The sequence below is a fragment of the Lissotriton helveticus genome, chromosome 3_1, assembly GCF_964261635.1.
Source record: "Lissotriton helveticus chromosome 3_1, aLisHel1.1, whole genome shotgun sequence".
Taxonomy (NCBI): Eukaryota; Metazoa; Chordata; class Amphibia; order Caudata; family Salamandridae; genus Lissotriton; species Lissotriton helveticus.
Window position 1 is genome coordinate 1,491,092,593 of NC_136061.1, and position 20,227 is coordinate 1,491,112,819.

General features: G+C 44.3%; 1 protein-coding gene across 3 annotated transcripts in view; it reads left to right on the top strand.

The window, feature by feature from the left end:
- The window catches only part of SLC37A2 (solute carrier family 37 member 2), a 928,549-nt gene that overhangs the window by 825,630 nt on the left and 82,692 nt on the right, over window positions 1-20,227 (top strand). For 2 of the 3 annotated variants that reach the window (XM_078682150.1, XM_078682148.1), the window contains 2 exons: window positions 6,276-6,331; window positions 7,430-7,504. In XM_078682150.1, the coding sequence (XP_078538276.1) occupies window positions 6,276-6,331; window positions 7,430-7,478 (105 nt within the window). In that variant the 3' untranslated portion in view covers window positions 7,479-7,504. The remainder of the gene's footprint in view (window positions 1-6,275; window positions 6,332-7,429; window positions 7,505-20,227) is intronic. The other variant, XM_078682149.1, reaches the window with a different exon arrangement.

Sequence of the window (20,227 nt, forward strand, 5' to 3'; positions counted from 1 at the left end):
GGAAAATTGAGCGATATGGTCAAGACAACAAGTGGTAAAATACTATAGCATATGTGGGGGGAAAAAAAAAAGTCAGTCAGACCAAATTCGGCATTACTAAAATGGCAGCACCTCTTTCTGTCAGAAAATATTGAGTTAGACATTAAAAACAGAGAAGGGGCAAAAAATGGCAGAGCAGCAGCAAGAAAATACCATATTGGTGATGTAGATGGACATAGCAGATGGGGTTGTATGACATAATATCGACAGACAGAATATCGACATACAAAAATATCGACACAAAAATATCGAAATCAAAAATATCGGAGTCATATCTTCATAAAGGTAAGTACAAAAATATCAAATTTAATATCGTAGTACAAAAATATCGAAAATAAAAATATCGTTTTTTTAAATGTATTAATAATAATGTAAAAATAATGTTAAAATACATATAATTTAACAAATATTAAATAAAAACATTAAAACATAATTAAAAAATTAAAAGTAATACATATACATTTAAAATAAATTAAAAACTTAATAATTTAATGTATTTTTTTTTTTAATTTCATTTAATTGATTTAAATTAAATTTAGTTTATTTTTACCCTGTACGCCTGTACCCCAAAAACCCAAAACTGACCCTGAACCCTAAAAATACCCCTGTACCCCAAAAACCCAAAACTGACCCTGAACCCTAAAAATACCCCTTTACCCAAAAACTGAAAACTGACCCTGAACCCTAAAAATACCCCTTTACCCAAGAACTGAAAACTGACCCTGAACCCTAAAAATACCCCTTTACCCAAAAACTGAAAACTGACCCTGAACCCTAAAAATACCCCTTTACCCAAAAACTGAAAACTGACCCTGAACCCTAAAAATACCCCTTTACCCAAAAACTGAAAACTGACCCTGAACCCTAAAAATACCCCTTTACCCAAAAACTGAAAACTGACCCTGAACCCTAAAAATACCCCTTAAATACCCCTTTACCCAAAAACTGAAAACTGACCCTGAACCCTAAAAATACCCCTTTACCCAAAAACTGAAAACTGACCCTGAACCCCAAAAATACCCCTTTACCCAAGAACTGAAAACTGACCCTGCACCCTAAAAATACTCCTTTACCCAAAATTAATTAACATTATTTAATTACCAATTAATTATTAATTAAAAAATATGTACAAAATTATATTTAATTAATTAACTAATTAATATTAATTAATTACCAATTAATTATTAATAAAAAATATGTGCAAACTTATATTAATTAATTAACTAATTAATATTAATTAATTACCAATTCATTATTAATTAAAAATATGTACAAACTTATATTAATTAATTAACTAATTAATATTAATTAATTACCAATTAATTATTAATTAAAAATATGTACAAACTTATATTAATTAATTAATTATTATTAAATTACTTCCCACCCTATTCCCCTATAAACCCACAACCCGCTCTAATACTAAAACGCAAAATGTTAACAAAATTACTAATTTTCAAACATACATTTCTAAACATATTTAGCAAACATATAAACAACAAAATAAAATACATAACACTAAAAAACAAAATTTCGATATTACTAACATACATACCTTAATCTCGATATTCTGTCTGTCGATATTATGGCACATCGATATACTATACCATCGATATTAAAACATCGATATTATTGTATATCGATATTTTAATTTCGATATTTTGTCTGACTACCAGCAGATGGATATTGCCAAATAAGCCACAGGGAGTCAAAGCGGTGAGGATAACGACGACACTGGCTCAGCGGCCAAAATGGCGGCCGCCCGCGTCGCGTTAGGAGGAAAAGTTACCACTAGACAAGAAGACTCCACAAGGCACGAAATCCCCGTCCGTCGGCAACATCAGGGTCGCGAAGCCTTCCGCCGACTGTGGAGCCGTTTCAGACGTCCAGAAAGAAGAAAGAGCGCTCTCACGGCATCCGTGAAGAAAGTCCGTCGCGGAGCTCACGGAGAGTGCGTCTTCACCGACCGGCGCGCAAGCCACGCCCCCTCCAATCCTTTTTTAACCTCCCAAAATGTAGTAATGATCATATGACTCTTTTTACATTACTCCTACTGTTGGTAACCTGCTGTATGCAGAAGAGACTAAGACGATAATCAGTTAGAGATGCTTCATGTATGATCACCAGAAAATGCTACGTTCAAAATGGCAAAGCCTCCTTCCAGCTTCTGCATTGAGCAGAGGCTCTTGGCTTTCATTTTTAGGGTTGAATGTGCGAACAACATGCACTAGCACCTGCGTCTGGCTTGCGAGACACAATTGTTTACAAAAAGGACTTGGAACCTGCAAATTGCTTATAATTTGTCTGCTTCAGCCACACTCTACTTTGCAGCTTTCTTAATTGGGCAGTGGTGCCGAAACATCACTTCCGATGCTTGCTGTAGAGCAAGGATCAAGCACAGATGAATTCAACTGAATCAGTGCCTGTCCGCTGCTCACGACGTGATTCAGGGTACTGTTTTTCACCCCTTCTGTCTGCAGCTCCCTCCATATCCCATTTTTAGGTCTTGGCCTACCAGACACCGCAGCTGCCTGGAAACAAGCATCCTGGGACCGGTTTCTGTTTCCGGTTCAGGAAAGACCAGGCTTGGCAGTTCAGGCTGGACTGTTCTCATGAGACACAGTGTCAAGACTGATTTGCATATAGCTTGGTCTGAACTGAGGTGGTGAAGTGAGCTAAAGAATGATGATGGATTCAACCCAGATCTGTGACTGGGGGTGAGTGTCTGAAAAGTTTCAGCGCTCCGTCCATCATCTCCTTGTGTCATCGCTTTGTGTGCCCTAAGTTGGCAGGGTATGCCCAGACGTGGGTCCCTTACTCACTTTGACACTGGATTCAAGCTAGCCTGGCTGATGAAGGGTGTTACCCAGACACCGGTCCCAGGATGCTTGCTTCCAGTTCAGGAAAGACCAGACTTGGCAGTTCTGGCTGGACTGTTCCAATCAGGCACAGGGTCAAGACTGATTTGCATATAGGTTGCTCTGAACTAAGGTGGCGAAGTGAGCTAAAGAATGATGATGGATTCAACCCAGATCTGTGACTGGGGTGAGTGTCTGAAAACTTTCAGAGCTCCGGCCATCATCTCCTTGTGTTTGCTTTATTTTTCCTTCTTCACAGTTAGTTGTAATTCACTTCTGGAGTTTTCAGAATAAGCTTCAATCACAATTCGTAGCCAGTAACAATTCGTAGCCAACACCTCTTTAGTCATAGGTACATGAACCAAACTGACTTAATCAGGGCTACAAAAAGAAATAAACCAAATTGTTGTCTTCCATGACGCATATAAAAAGCATTGTGTTGTTACACTTCCTTTTAAAAGGCATCACCACAAGAGACACTCCATGCAATTTAGGATTAGTTGACCATACATAAGCAAAGATGGGGTTCAGGAAAGTGGTTTGAAATACATAGTTGCCACCAATGAAATAAGGTCCCTTCAAAGTCAAGATAAGTGTCCAGTGTTGCCATTTCCATGCTATTAGCGATGCCGTGCAATGTCTCATTAGATTTCAAATAGTTATAGCATCATGTAAGTGCTCCGATTGGCAGAGTGCACCCATGTATAAACCACTCTTGGTTATACTTAATCATACTTAAGTAAGTAGTGTGCCCTAATTATTGTATTCCAGCTCACCTATCCACAGGTCTTAATAATCAAAAGAACCATATGCAATTCCCTCAATACATCGTCCAGAAACATCTGTAATTAAACGGATAGTAATACAATAACTGCTAGTAGTTAAAAATATAATATTCTTGTAAAGTTGCCTCTAAACACACTCACCAAGTGTATCTCCATGTCAGTACAGCAGAGTATATCAAAGGATTCCAAACTTCTTATACTGTGAAAATAATGTCCTTTAGGTAACAATCGGTAAGCCACTACAATGCACTGTAAACCAATCTTAGTATTCTGGGTAGGTTTAAAATAAGGAATATACATAACCTAGAATCAAAAAGAAATAAAAAGTCTGTATAACTGTATTATAGCTATGAACTAAGACTGATTTTTAGGCTGCCAAGATGGTCTCACGCCTCCCCCCTGCTGCGCAAATGACACTGGCTTCTAATTAAACAGAGAGCTAGATTTAAAGGCCTCTGTATCGCCCATAAGGCAATCCACGGCAAAACCATGGCCCATATCAAAGAATGTCTGAAAAACTATGTTCTAGGCCGCACATTGCGATCTTCCGAGCCCTGCCGCCTAGCCACTTCAGGCTACAAAACTGTATCCAACGGGGGCTGAGCATTCTCCAACCAGCTCCCACAACTTTGGAATCAACTGCCCGATTACCTGCGCAAGGAACCAGCACTCCTCCCATTTAGGAAACAGCTTAAGACCCTTCTGTTTAAGGAGGCACTAGACGCGGCCTAACTGGTCTACTATAAGGCCATGCACCCATGAGGACCTCTGGTGACTCTCTCTCAAACGCTTAGAGACCTGCTGGTGATTAGCGCTATATAAAAATCAGTTAACATTTACTCTACATGTATCCAAACTCCTGCCCTCCAGTCAATATTCATTACTGTGCTGTACCTCAGAATACAAATCCCAGTGCTATGACATACATCCCGTTCAGGAGTGTATATCGTAAATTACTCAAAAGTTGTCCCAAGTCTTGTACCAAAAACCACATATTATCCAATTTCATGTATCGGGAGCCACTAAGTATATCTAGCCAACCGCATACTAAACAATGTCCTTACATTACAGACGATGTCATCATTAAATGTTATCTTATTTTGAATTTCCCATGCGCTCCGACAGTGCTCCCATTATCCATGTCAGCCGGCGTGTATGCCCGGCGACATCTTGTGTAAGATATTTATACTCATTACGATTACCATCTCACTGTGCTTTCATCCGCATAGAGAGATGTAAAAATGTTCTAACTCTTATGTGTATCATTATTCCCCATAAAGTAAACATGTACTGAGTCTGAATCTATAGAATGTCCACGTAACCCTCGCCCGTATCCAAATCGAAAAGACCAATACTACACCAATATGGTGACAAAATAGAAATTCAACATACCACTACATATATCTAAAACAACAGCGGCCATTTTGTAGTGTGTCACAGGTAATTTCACACAGTTGTAACCAGACCTGATATCAGGCTGTGGACATCGTCCACTCGGCACTAAAGGATATAGGTGACTACTCATTCCCCTTGGAACACCACAGGATGTGTTATAAATTACATGGAGATACGGTTTGGTTCGCACAATTGATACCTTTGCCACTGATAATTCTTTAAATCTACTCTGCTACTCTACTCACTTTGCTTCACTCCACTCTGTGCCACTGCACTCTATGCCACTTTATTCTTAAACATTGCACTCTACACCAGTGCACTCCATGTAGCTGCACTCTGTCACTGCATGCTAAGTCACTGCACTCTACTCTTCATCACTGCACTCAATGCCACTCCACTGAACTCTGCCACTACCCTGCAACATTGCACCCTCTGCCACTGAACTCTACACCACTCCACTCTGCACTATTACACTTTGCCCTGCTCCACTGTACACTAGTCCACTCTACGCCACTGCACCCTCTGCCCCTGCACTTCCGCTGTCCGCTGCATCACTCTACGCCACTTTTTGCCCCTGAACTCTACTTTTCACCACTTTAATCTATGCATCTGTGTTCTATGACGCTGCATTGTACGCCATTGAATTCAATGTCACTGTACTCTATGCCACTATACTCTGAAACACTCTTGTAAAGTGATGTTCCCACAATTAGAATGGTACAAGTGTGGAAGTAAGTGCGAAACTCCAGAGATCCCGGAACTGTACTTGACAACTTAACTCTGTACGTTGGTATTGTGTTTACCTGTGACTCTTTGACATAGTACAAATTATTGTTCAAACTATTTCTACACAACGCAGTGCTTTTCTGAAGACGACCTGATGCAGGTCCGATAATAACTTTGATTAATGCCCGATTGATAGAACGTGACTCTGTAAGCTAAAATGCAGTCGTTTTAAGGAGATGCAACGAATGAATGTAATTCTTATTACACAGTCAAGGTCGTAGAACTCATTGTGACTTGGTTTGATTAGAACCAGACTGGTATCATTTACATTCCATTCACTGTAATTCGTGGTGCATCATTTTTCCTGCCCTGTGATCTCATGCGAATAACATCCATCTCCCCCCCCCCCTCATTCCTTTGGCTTTTTTGCTTGTATGAGATTATAACACCATTCTTTTTCACTCTATTGCAGCTTCTGTCCCGATTGGTGTACAAGGAGACTTGTGGATGGTGCACAAAACGGAGAGGGTATGCATGATTTAACACTGAGGTTGAGAAATAGAGAGAGACTCAAATATAGAAATATTAGATTTATCTGATACGGACAGGGTGATGGGAAAACCATTTGCTTTAAAGGTATTTTCTGGCCACGTGCTATGAATTAATTGCTGCCCCTTTGAGGTTCAGACGCATCTGCCCAAATTCATAGAATTAGAGTCTCTGTTTGCTCCTGTCATATGGCTTCCTAGCTGTTGACAAGTCCTCTTTAATCCAAAATACCCGCGAAGACCAGAGATTTCTTCCCGAATACCTATATGATGACTAAAAGCATAGCAACACTCATTTAGTATATTTATCCAGCCAGACAGGTGGTACATATCTCCACTTGACCTTAATGGAGGAGATGAGAAATTGCAGAAAGTAAACACAATTGCCCCAGGCATGAAAAATGGAAGAATTCCTCTTGACAGATCATTGACTAGCCTGTCGCAAATGGGGTGGTGGGGGGAGAGGCTGTCCACCTCACACAGCTGGCCTATGTTGTTCTATCTCAGAGGATGGTTGAGCCCCCTCCATTCGATCTGGTTTCATGGAATTTGCCTGTTGCTCCAACATTCACTGTTGAACAATATTCCAGCAAATAACTGGTCCCATCCAGAGAGACGTGTCCTGTGCCTACGCGGCACTGGCTTCATGATACTAACCCAGAATTAGTAGCAGGCAACAGCAGAGGGCAGGACGTAATGTGTACGGGTGCGTAAACAGGGGCTACACATTAGGCCTCTCTTGGCCACTGCCGATTTACTGACAGGGAGTCCACATATGCGATAGTCCTGGATTGCATACTGGGCCAGTAAGGCCCCACCTGGCAGTGAGTGACCCATCAGCCACTAGGATGGAGTGACCGCTCCTTACTCTGATAGATGGCTTTACCTAATAGCCTTTCTTCAGTGGAAATCCCGCCAGTAGCTATCAAGTGGCAAGGTTTAGTAATTATAATCTTCCCTGGGAAGACTAAATTGTTTGTATACGATCGTCAAGATCAGGCTAATGTAAGTAATTCTTTTGAAAACATGAAGTGCCTTCGTATGTAGCTAAAAGGCTGTCCTTGATGTGTCTTCATAGCTCGGCTCTGGTTTTAAAGTCCAAATTAGCATTGGATGACACGAAGTAATTGACAAAACCTTTGTGTTGTAAATTGTAAGTATTTTCAGTATTTATTCGTTTGTGTTCGCAGCTATGGTGTGGCAAATCTATGGATCGGTTCATTTCAAATTATTCATTGATTTTTATTTTGGGGTTGATTTGGGTGAAGAAGTGCAAATTATTTTACTGAATCACGTATTGTTACTGTACTAAATCGTGGTGCAGTATAAAATGCATGCCAATGCTTTGTTTCTCTTTCACTTTTTCTTTCAATGTATAATATACATCACAGTGTTAAAATCATGAAAGTTGGGTGCCTTATGAAATCATTTTCAACAATGAAGTACAAAGCTTGATTGATCCTAATGGCAATATCAATATGAACCAGAAGATGCGCCTGGTAAATAGATTGGTGACTGGCATGCTGATAGGCCCGGAAAGCATTACTCACATCTCATGTCTAAATATTCTCCACATTATGAGTTACTTGGAGACAAAAATACAATGGGGCTTTAAATGTGACAGTTGCCTATCTTTTTAACCACAAAATAATTTTCGATAGGCTCCAGCTTCAGTCTACTTTGCATTCTAAAGAGGTTTCTGCACTTCCGGCTGTAAGAATTTCACAACTCTGATAGATGAGTAGATTTTGAACATAAACAGTCGCAAAATTTTACTAACAGAGAAGGAGCTTTTTATTTTGGGTTTAAGAAGTTCATGCATTCCAGCAGATGCAACAGTCTTCTATACATGCGTGAAAACATTCTAGAAGGTGCTAGTAGAGAGACTTAAAAAATATATATAACCATCCTACAATGGTTGTGGTTGTGTTAGGTGCACATTGTTCAACTTAGTTTATCATGTATAGGTGTAGATGGGTGGCATCCTTGACTGGCTTTACTTTGTAAATGAGTCCCATTTAGATTTTTTACATGGAAAATGATGGCATGCGGACACGCTTAGGCCTCAGCACAGTTCAAAGCACTAGCATTAAACGAAAGTTGTTGACGTTGTTTCCAATGACAAGTAGATCCCTTGTTGAAGTAGAAGGCAACTAAAGATTTGTTTATTAAGATCAAGGGTAGAGCTGTATGTAGAATTTTGATTCTTAACCCTTACTTGTTTCCAAAGAGTACGTATATTGATAGTCAAATTTGATACATACCAAAATGTGTTTATGCATACCACACGACCAGCATAGGCCCATATTACATTTTTGGTGTTACCTCAACAGGTGTAATAAAAAATATGTTGTTTACGAAAACAGTGGGTGTAACATTTGCCTTTGTAAAGGGTTCATGGATTCGTACCCTGATGCAGCTTCTGTTAAAGCAGCACCGGTAGTAGAAGCGTCTTCTACATCATCACCCCATTGGTACTCAAACTTATCTGGGGAGATAAAAGTATAGTTTGTTGTTTGACAAAGGTCCAATTCGACCACTGACAAATGCTCAATTGCCCATTTGGCCCATCAGCTGAAAATCTGCTGAGAGTTCTTAAATATGAATGAATATTCATATTGCATGTAAGGTTTCCAAAGAATGGAAGGGTTATTTGGTGGTTATGTCCCATACATTTTTTTTAAAGTGCTGTGCCCGAAAGTGTGTGTTTTGCTTACTAGAAATTCTATCAACAAAAGGTTTGCTGTGCTATGATCGCCATCTTCCCAACTTTTAGAAACAGACTTGTAATAAACAATCCTTTTTAGATTTCATTAACTGACAGATTTAGCTGTCTGTTTAAAGAAAAAAAAATATTGTTGTACAATACCAGTAATTACAGTGCGCATTGCATGGGTCCATTGCTTCTCCTTGGTTGGGTTTCTTGTCAATCTCATTTGCTTGCTTCCTAATTGTTGCCTTCCCTTCATCTTCTTCGGGCTGTTTCTCCTGTGGAGCATAGCTTCTTTACCATCCTTTTGAATGGATAACTTGTATCCTTCCACTGCCTACATTCAGGGAACTACTTTTTCCTTTTGCTTTAAGTGCTCTATGGGATTGTTTTCATGCTTTCTCCCCTATATGCTGCTTCAAAATTCCCCACACGGTGTTGCTCTCTAAACCTCTAAGCATGTTTGCTACCACCCCCACCTACCCTTTCTGCTTGACTTTTTTTTAATGCTTCACTGCCGCTTGTCAGTGGTGTTGACTTGCTCCCAAGCCCCTACCCCTCCTGTTTGTTTCTAAATTTCAGTTAAAAAAAAAAAATCGTTGGTAGGCCCGTTAACTACAATTTGCTACCAACCAGCTCCTTTCACTAAATCCGCTTTTGTGCACCTTTTTAGGTTTCCCCTGCACGCTGTGCTTATGAAACCTTTTGTATTTAATATATCTTAAAATGGGGTTCTTATCAGTCCCCATTGTCGAACTCATGTGTTCATTCACTTTTGTGAGGAACTTTTTTTTATTAAACTCCCCTGGCTGTATGCATTTACAATACTTTCACTAAAGCTGTTCACACTGTTTAAGCCCCATTCACTGTCAAGATAGGATATCTTCCACGGATAAGGCAGACCGCTTTTAACAGTAAGCTGGAATTTTTGTTTTCTGTTACTTAGATGTGTAAAGCAGATGCTTTAGCCTTAGAACGTTAGTGGTATTTCCTTGCACTTTGCGGGCATTATCAGATTGATTTTTTTTAACTTACTCTATTTGGTCATTATGATCAAATTCTAAATGTTGTAATAGACATTGTGCCGTAAAAATAAAGTTGATATAGTGCTATGCTATATTTTACCGCTAAATAGGCAGCCACAATGGCAGTTACCTTGCAGACAACATTCATGTTTGAATGATGCAACAGGTGCAGTAGCACCAGGCCCGAAAGTTGTCAGAACTCCTCTTAACATATAACATTGTTATATTTGACTACTAAACATCCAGTCACAATTACAGTCACCTAGAAATTGAAAGGGGCTTGATTTAAACGGGGCAGCAGGTGCAGTAGCACCGGGCCAGCATTTGTCAGAACTCCTCTAAACACATAATATTGCTATATTTGACTACTAAACAGGCAGTCACAATTACATTTACCTTGCAGGTAAAAGGGACTTGATTTGAATGGTGCAGCAGATGCAGTGACAACGGGGCGAAAAGCTCTAGGGATCCCACTAAACCCAGATTTATGCTAAAATGTAAAACTAAACAGACAACCACAAGTGCTGTTACCTTGTAGATAACAGGGTCATGATTTCAATGGTTCAGCAGGTGCAGTGACACCAGAACCAAAAGCTCCAGGTGCCCCTCTAAACACCTAAAATTGCAATATTTTGCTACTAAAAAGGCAGTCACAAGCGTAGTTACCTTGCAGACAACAACATTAGTCCCCTATGCTTCCACCATACCATTGCTGGGCCTTCCTCTACCGCTAGGTACAGTAACATCGCAACATATAACTAATTGGGTGGACGAGGGCGTAAATACAGTGGGAATGTTATTCCTGGATAACACCTTAATGACTCATGACACATTTGTAAGGGAACAAGGTGTGCCTAATACATCATTCTTACTCTATGCAAATATTAGCAGATATGTTCGGACCATATGGGCACCAACTGGGGCAGAACCCCGACACAAACTAGTACACAAGCAGTATCTCATGGGGAATGGTAGTCACCTGACCCGATGGTTGTACTAGGGAATCCGAACACATGCTGCCACCTCATTACAAATACTACAAGATAAATAGAAGGCTGATATAGGCCAAGAGTTGACGGACAAAGAGTGGGGATATAGATTGGAATATCTGAAAACGGTGTCACGTAATCCAAAGTTGAAATTTATACAACTCATGATAAAGAACAGAGCACACCTGACTCCCTGTAAACTAAGTTTGATGTTTCCAGATACAGTGGACACATGTTCTAGATGTCATGCCCCAAATGCTGATTTGCTTCATATGTTATGGTCTTGTCCAAAAACAGCACACTATTGGGCCGCAGTACGTACCATATTAAATACGGTCGCCCCTAGGGGCGGAGGAGACTCACTAGAGTGTTGTATATTGGGAGTGAACTCCAGATGTAAGAAAAAGGGTCCTACAAATAAATTTGCCAATATGGCATTGTTGTTGGCTAAACGTACGATAACAATGCGCTGGAAGGCGGTGAAACCACCCACAGTATTAGGATGGTATAATAAGGTGGTCCAGTGGGGTAGAGCCAAAAGTGAAGAACTCAAACGTGAGGAACAGAGAGGATTACGAAAAAACCTATCTCATTAGAATGGAATGGAATGCTAGAAGAATTTATAGCGACCGAGTCACAGATACCGTAGGGATGACATTATTATACAATTACTGAGAACGGGTTATCAGCCTAAGTGATGTGATCGGGTTGATACCTCATTGTGTTATATTGTAGGAGCTTGCTCATGTATATGTACTTCATGCCTATAATTGTGCTGTACTGTAACGCTGACTGAATTAAACAAATGCAGAAAGAGCTGTGCGTGGGAAAGGGGTGGGTGGTGTTGGACTTAGTTAGTTGGTTTGTTAATGGTAACGGGGAGAGTGAAATGTTCAGTTTATAATAATCACTATGCTATACTGTGTAGACTGAACAGCTGGAAATCTCACAGACAATGTACACCAGTAAAAAAAAGGTAGACCATGAAACCATTGGATATTATCGCTATCCAAACGTGCTTTTTAGGTCTCATGCGCGCTGCATAGGAAAAAGATCTTTAGTAATCGATTCACTTTTGAACGCTTTGCATTGCTTTGAATGGCAACGCATGCACGTTTGGCGATTCCCTTGCGGGAGCGAGCTTTGAAGCCATCTGTTTGTAATTAACAGATGGTTTCAAAGCTCGCTCCGGCAAGGGAAACAGGCGTAGGCCCCCTCCTCTCTCCTTTCCCCCTGCTGCCTCTCGTCAAACTTGTTTTTATTTCCCTCGAATTAGCTGCATTCTAGTATCGGGTTATGTCGCTTTCACTTTCGCGACCGCAGTAAAGTGTTCTAGTTCCTTGGTAAATACTCCGTTTATAAGAAAATGATCGACTCCCCAAATAATCATTGATAGCCCACTTGAGCTTGCGCCAGCCTTATTCAAGAAGTATTGCACGTGTGTGCGACTCTGTACAAAGTATAACTCGCTTGAATGAGGGCTTATTTATTTAGCATTTTAGTAACGGGCTAACATGAGCAGATACATGGTGTTTTCAATTGCAGTTGTTTATATATTTTTTGTTTTATTTTTAATGTGTTGCATGTGTATGTACGTTGTTAATATATTTCTTCTTGTACCTTTTACAAAAGAAAGCACAAACTAGCGCCACCTTGTCTCCCGTTACCCAGGATACATACCAGAGCCTAATGAAGTGTCACTGTGAGCGCGAGAGGGAATTGATAAACGCTCTTACATCGCGGGCGGCTTTTTATACTTCTCACGCGCTTCTCAAGACATCATCATTGCTGGGTTCTGAAACTTACGTGAACAATGAACCAGATCTAAACAATGTTTGTTCTCATGGCGACAATTGGCTCCCAGGTATCTTCTGCAATGTGGAAGTGGGAAACTATGACTAACGAAACAATAATTGTGAAGCTAGTTTCAGCCTCCAATATGCATGGTAAATAGAACATTACTGGCTTTTGGATAATTGGGGTAAAGGCATTTGCAGTATGAACCTGCAACTCCATAAAACTCAGCTTTCGTACGCCCTTATGTTTAGAGTAAACGGACAGAGATTTATTTTTACTTGAAATAAACTGGTGGATGGCAAAATAAAATGCTTAATACAGCACGGGCGTTCACCAAATAAAAATAGAGTTTACAATGTTACTCACCGACGTGTTCGTTGAAACGCTTAATGGGAGCCTTGGGGAATGACATGCCTGCTTCGGAACTCCCTGAAAATGCAAACGCCTGGCTCCAAAAGCCGGGAACAACCTACTGACACAAACGCCAAAATACGAGCGCTATCCAAAGTTACAACGATAAACTCAAAATCAACGCTAAAATAGCAAGAACTTTCATTCGCTGACAACTGAATCAATAAAAATGTGCATAAACCCGGAAGTACAACCGTAAAACCTATTGGGTAGTCTTGCAGAACTTGAAAGAACAAGCATTGGCATAGCCAATAGGTCTAGCCTTTGGGACCTTATAAGTATTTAGTTATGCAGCACAATATCCTTACTGCAACAACATTAACTGTTGCATGGCTATTGCATGGCTAAACACTTATAAGGTCCCAAAGGTGAGACCTATTGGCTATGCCAATGCTTGGTCTATATGTGTCTGTGATTACATAATTGGCTTTCTAGTACTGTACGGATATAATATATGTTGTAAGGAAGCTGCAACTGATAATTTTAAGAAAATCAATAATGTGTTATAAACAATTAAAAAAAACCTTGCAGACAACAGGGTCATGATTTGAATGGTGCTTCAGGTGCAGTGGTATTGGGCCTAAAATTTATGAGAACACCTCGAAACACCTAATATTGCTATATTTTACTAACAGGCAGTCACAATTGCAGTTAGCTTGCAGTTAAAAGGAGCTTGATTTAAATGGTGCAGCAGGTGCAGTGGTTTTGGAGCCAAACTTTGTCATAACTCCACTAAACACCAAATATTGCTATTTTGTACTACCAAATAGACATTGGCACGTGCTGTTATCTTTCAGGTACTAGAGTCATGATTTGAATGGTGCACCAGGCCAAAAATGTGTCAAAACTTATCTAAACAGCTAATATTGCTATACTTTACAAGTAAGCCGGCAGTCATAAATTCAATTTTCTAGTAGGCAGGGTCATGATTTCAATAGTGTAGCAGGTGCAGTGGAACGAGGTTCAAATGCTCCAGGCACCCTGCTATATTTATTTCTAAATGGGCAGCCTCAAGTGCAGTTACCTTGCAGACAACAGGGTCATGATTTGAATGGTGCAGCAGTTTCATTAGCACTAGGCCCAAAAGTTGTCAGAACTCCTGTAAACACATAATATTGCTATATTTGACTACTAAACAGGCAGTAACAATTGCAGTTACAAGGGACTTGATTTGAATGGTACAGCAGCTGCAGTGGTCCTGGGGCCAAAAACTCGAAGGACCCCACTAAGCTCAGAATATTGCCAAATTTTACTACTAAACAAGATAGTCACAATTGCGTTTAGCTAGCAGTCAATATGGTCATGATTTGAAGGATGCAGCAGGTGGAGTAACACCAGGACCAAAAGCTCTAGGTACCCCACCAAACACCTAATTTTGCTATATTTTACTACTAAACAGACAGACACAATTGCCGTTAAAAGGGATTTGATTTTGCCTTATCCTCCTCCTTTTTTATGATTGCTACTTTTTTGGAAAATCTCAATTAAAATGACTTGAAATACAAAAAAGGGACTAGATTTGAATGCTGTAGCAGGTGCAGTGGCACCGGGGCAGAAAAGGTCCAAGGACCCCACAAAACCCAGATTCATGTCATGGAGGGGTGGAGGCTGACTTAAGGAAAATTGATAGCTTGATAGGGGAATTTGGGTAACCCTCACAGGGCCCCCAGGGCGGTGTTCTGATCGGCGGAAACAGACCCAAGGAAGTATACATCCGGGGCTAGGGCAGGCTTGTTGATGGAAGTTGGCAATGTTTGTGGCAAGTGTGTGCTTAGCTCTGCAGATGGGTCAGCGTCGCAGGGCTTAGTTGCCTCTGAGGATTGGGAGGAAGAGGCGAAGTTGGCACCGCCCGGAGCTTTTTTGAAGTAGTCTAAAAGGGTGAAGGATTTTAAACCGATCAAAGATGGAGTACCATTGGTGTGCGTACTCCTATTGTTCGTGTATTGCCGTGCATTCAATGGTGATTTAGGGACCTTCTGAGTGTCCGTCGCAGTCGGTGAACTCGTGTGGTTGTCCGGTAAGCACTCCACATCAGTTGTCAACTGTTTGTGTTTCTTCCGTTTTAGTGAAGAGGGGACTTTTCTTATTTTCCCAGATCTCATAGCTTCTGTTGTTGGGTGGGGCTATTCAAAGCCAGTAAGTTTGGGAACTAGGACAGATGGACCTTCTTCAGGACGCTCTCTGTGTTGCCGACAGTACTGTACTTGGGTTCAAAGAGGCGCAGAGAGGTCGTGCAGGCTCTTGTCAGGGGTTGTGTCAAGGGTCGTGTAGGGCCAGAATAACTCTGGAGCAAGGTTGCTAGTCTTGTCTAATCTTGTCTTATCTTGTCCTGTGGTGTCATAGACTACACGATCAATGGCCAGTGCTGCGCGCGTGGGCACCCCCCCCGCACACTTAATCCCTACTCAACTCCTCGCCCTAGAACACCTGTCCACCGGCCTCAACTGCACCAGTTGCCTGAGGTCCGTACTTTTACTCCTAGACACCCCCCCAAATGCGGCACCACAGCTGCCCAAGTGGGGGCGCACAAAAAAGGGGGGGCGTCACGGCATCAGTTGCAATCAGGGCAGTGGGACCGGCAGTGGTAGCAACGGGCAGAGAGGGTTGGAGGGGGCGGAGGGAGCAGAACCAAAGCTTTGGAGGGCCTTACAAGCGAACGCCCTAAATGGCTGAGCTGCCCGGGGCAGTGGGAGGCCGGAGAGCAGGGCTGGACGGCGCGGGGTGCGCGGCTGCCAGGACCGAGACCTGGGGCCTGAGGTGCGGCCACTAAGGGCACTTTGAGGGCGACCCTGCTGGGGACCCACACTAAGCCGAGACTTGGGTGAGGCCGAAGGAGAAGTGGTCCGGGAGCGGACTAGGGCAGATTAGCGGCAGGATTAACAGGAGTGCTCAAATGCGCCCCCGGGGGGGAGCAGGGTCTTAGTTATTAAGAGTAGCTACGTCAAAGCTTCGCTTCGCTCCGCTGTTGTATTTCAACAAAGCACACAAAGGTGACACCACCGCTCGCCCCTTGGCGACTTACTTGGCCGTGTTTTCGCTGTCTCGCCGCGTCCCTGTCCTCTTCCCCCACGGGACACAGCACCTCGCAGCAACAGGTCGCAACCGGGCCATGGCACTAGCACTAGCCCGTCGCAGCCCCGTGCAATCTCAGGCAGCCGCAGCAACCACCACACACCGCTCAGCGGCTCAGCTGACTCCTCCCACCAGCCGCGACCGCATCAACACGTTCTGCACGTTCAGGTCCGCCTTCCCACGAAGGAGCTGTTAATGACGTGAAGGAGGTGGGGTGCGATGATGGTGTCGGCTTTGTTGAAGATATGATGAGGGCATGGGTCGGAGGGGGAGCCGGAGTGGATGGTGTTCATGACGTGGGTGGTGTCTTCAGTGCTGATAGGGGTCCATGCGCTGTGTCGGGTGGTGGGGGTCGTTGGTTTGGTGGCTGGAGGTGGAGTCTGGGGACCGAAGCTGTTGTGTATATCTGCGATCTTGCGGTGGAAGAATGTGGCGAGGGTGTTGCAGAGGTCTTGCGGCGGTGTGATGTCGATGTTGCTGGCGCTGGGGTTGGAGAGCTCTTTGACGATGCTGAAGAGTTCCTTGCTGTTGTGGGTGTGGTTGTCCAGCCGCTCTTTGAACGATGTCCTTTTGGTGGTGCGGATCATCTGGTGGTATTCGCGGGTGGCGCTCTTGAGGGCTGTCATGTTTTCTGATGTCCGATTGTGGCGCCAGGCTTTTTCGAGGGTTCGGCATGATTTCTTTGCAATTTTGAGGCCGTCTGTGAACCATGAGGTTTTTCTGTTGCTAGTCTTGCCTGGGGGTTTCTTCAGTTTAAGCGAGGTCGTTGGCACAGTTGGTAATCCACTGTGCGAGATTGTGTGCTGCGTTGTTGGTGTCTAGGGTGTCGACAGGTGGGTTCTGGCTCAGCGATGTGGTCAGCTGGTCTGTGGTGACTTTGCTCCAGCATCTGAGGGGGATCTGTAGCGTGTGGTGGTGGGATGTGGTCTTCTTGAAGGTGAAGTGGATGCAGCTGTGGTCGGTCCAGTGTAGTCTGGTGGAGTGGCTGAAGGAGACATGGTTGCTGGCGGAGAAGATGAGGTCGAGCGTGTGGCCCGCGAGGTGGGTGGGCGTGTCCACCAGTTGCTTGAGTCCGAGGTTGTCGAGCAGGGTGGTGGTGTTGTTGTTGTTGTTTTTCTCCAGGTGGAAGTTTAGGTCCCCTAGGAGGATGTACTCTGCTGAGGCTAGGGCGTGCAGGCTGATGAAGTCGGCGATGGTTTCGCTGAATTGTGTCCGTGGGCCCGGGGGTCTGTAAATGAGCGTTCCTCTCAGGGTGGTCTGGGGGTCGGTGTGGATCTGGAAGTGTAGGTGTTCGGCGGCGTTGAGTGTGTCTCGGCGTTGGTCGTGACGCTGATGTTGTTCCTGTAGATAATGGCGATTCCTCCTCCAGTTTTGTTGACGCGGTCCTTCCGGGTGATTTTGCAGCCGTCCGGGATGGCTATGGCAATGTCGGGGGCCGAGGAGGCATTCATCCAGGTTTCCGCGAGGAAGGCGACTTCTGGTGCTGTTGTATCAAGGAGTTCCCAGAGTTCGACGGTATGTTTGTGGACGGAGTGGGTGTTGAGGAGGATGCACTTGAGGTGGTTGTTGTTGTTGCTGTGTTTGGTGGGCGGGGTGCAGGTTCAGAGGCAGGTGAATTTGCATGCTTGGCAGGTGAAGGGTCCGTGGGTGCGCCTCGGAGTGGCTCGGTGGCATGCGGCAGGTCGTCCTGTGTTGAGTGCGGTGAGGGTGGCGGTGTCGTATCTCAGTCGGGTGTCCTGGCAACAGCTGGGGCCAGGGGTTCTGGCGCTGGGCGCGGTCCGAGCGTAGACGGGCTTGCTTTTGGCGCGCCTTTCATAAGAGGCGAAGTGGGAGGGAGGAGCAGCTGGGAGGCGGGAGCAGGGCGGCCAATGGGCAAGTGGCAGGGGGTACAGAAGGGTAAAGGGGGCGGGGCCACGGGGGAGCAGCGGCGGGAAGCAGGGAGTGGGGGGGGCACAGAGGGCAGGGGTTCCTGAATTACAGTACACTAGCGAAAATGCAATACAAATGCCGAAAATGCAATTAACAATGACGCAAATACAAATACAGTACCAGGAAAGGAAAAGGATAGCAGTGCAGGGGGGACAGGAGCACAGTTACTAGGGGTGAACCGGCGGAGTAGTGGGGCAAAGACTCGGGCAGACCAGGGGAGCCGTGCAGCGTGGGGAGCGGCCTGGGGTCAGGTCACACTCACCTGCGCCGCGCGGCCTCCATAAGAGGCCAAGTGGGAGGGAGGAGCAGCTGGGAGGCGGGAGCGGGGCAGCCAATGGGTAAGTGGCAGGGGTACAGAAGGGAAAAGGGGGCGGGGGAGCAGCGGCGGGAAGCAGGGAGCGGGGGGGCACAGAGGGCAGGGGCGCCTGAATTACAGTACACTAGCAAAAATGCAATACAAATGACGAAAATGCAATTAACAATGACGCAAATACAAATACAGTACCAGGAAAGGAAACGGATGGCAGTGCAGGGGGGACAGGAGCACAGTTACCAGGGGAGAACCGGTGGAGCAGTGGGGCAGAGACTCGGGCAGACCAGGGGAGTCGTGCAGCGTGGGTAGCGGCCTGGGGTCAGGTCACACTCACCTGCGCCACGTGGCCTCCATAAGAGGCCAAGTGGGAGGGAGAAGCAGCTGGGAGGCGGGAGCGGGGCGGCCAATGGGCAAGTGGCAGGGGATACAGAAGGGAAAAGGGGGCGGGGCCGCGGGGGAGCAGCGGCGGGAAGCGGGGGGCACAGAGGGCAGGGGTGCAAGGGGCGCCTGAATTACAGTACACTAGCGAAAATGCAATTAACAATGACGCAAATACAAATACAGTACCAGGAAAGGAAAAGGATGGCAGTGCAGGGGGGACAGGAGCACAGTTACCAGGGGCGAGCCGGCGGAGCAGTGGGCCAGAGACTCGGGCAGACCAGGGGAGCCATTCGGCGTGGGGAGCGGCCTGGGGTCAGACATGTGAATCTGCTCCAAACCTATATTGTGCCACCCCCTCCCTAATACCTCTCTTTTATCTTTTCAAAAACAAAAGTTAAAGTCCATTCTAGCCCAAGTAAATATACTCTGTTGTGTGGCCAGTCCACCAGACACCGTGCTATCTCGCAAGACCAATTGGGCTCAGCAAGACCACCCATATGCGTGGTAGTGTCATATTGGATCAATTTAGCAGTACTCCGCTTTTCCCACTCCTCCTTGTTTTCCCCTTTTCTATCCTCCCCAGCACCCACTCATCACCAGCAGAGGTTTCAACCGTCTGTGCTGTATCTGCACATTATGTTCCCCATTATACTTGTCTATTCACAGGTCATTGGTGCAATATCTCATGATTCCGAGACCCATCCTGCATTGGGTGTTCACTTCCTTTTCCCCCATTACTTTTCTGGGGTTCCATCAGTCTGGGTCTCTTGCACAAAGCAGAGTGGTTCAAGGGCAGGACCTTATATCGGCTGATGCCGACTGACACATGACAGACGCATATGACGAGATGTCTTTTAACTCCAAATATCAGTCTTATTGCAGCGTGTAACATGGGACGATATAAGGTCCTGTCCATACAACAACGCCCTGAGGAAGCTCCAGGCCGGACGGCCGCTTAAAGGGGGTGAAATACATGTTGGCTGTAACCTTTACTCTTTGATTTATGGAACATTGCTTCTGTATACACCTTTGCACCCGACTCTGAGTTCTGGAAAAGAGTCAAACCTCATAAATGCCTCATAACATTGCCTTGTATTGGAATTTTTTCTCCGAAAAAAGTGACAATCCTAAACTGTCCTGACAAACCTTGAAACATATTGTCTCTAATGGGGAACGGGTCTACCATTGTCGAGGATGAGTAAAATATCAAGATTTTGCTCCATGATTACGGTCTGCAAGGGATCGGGAC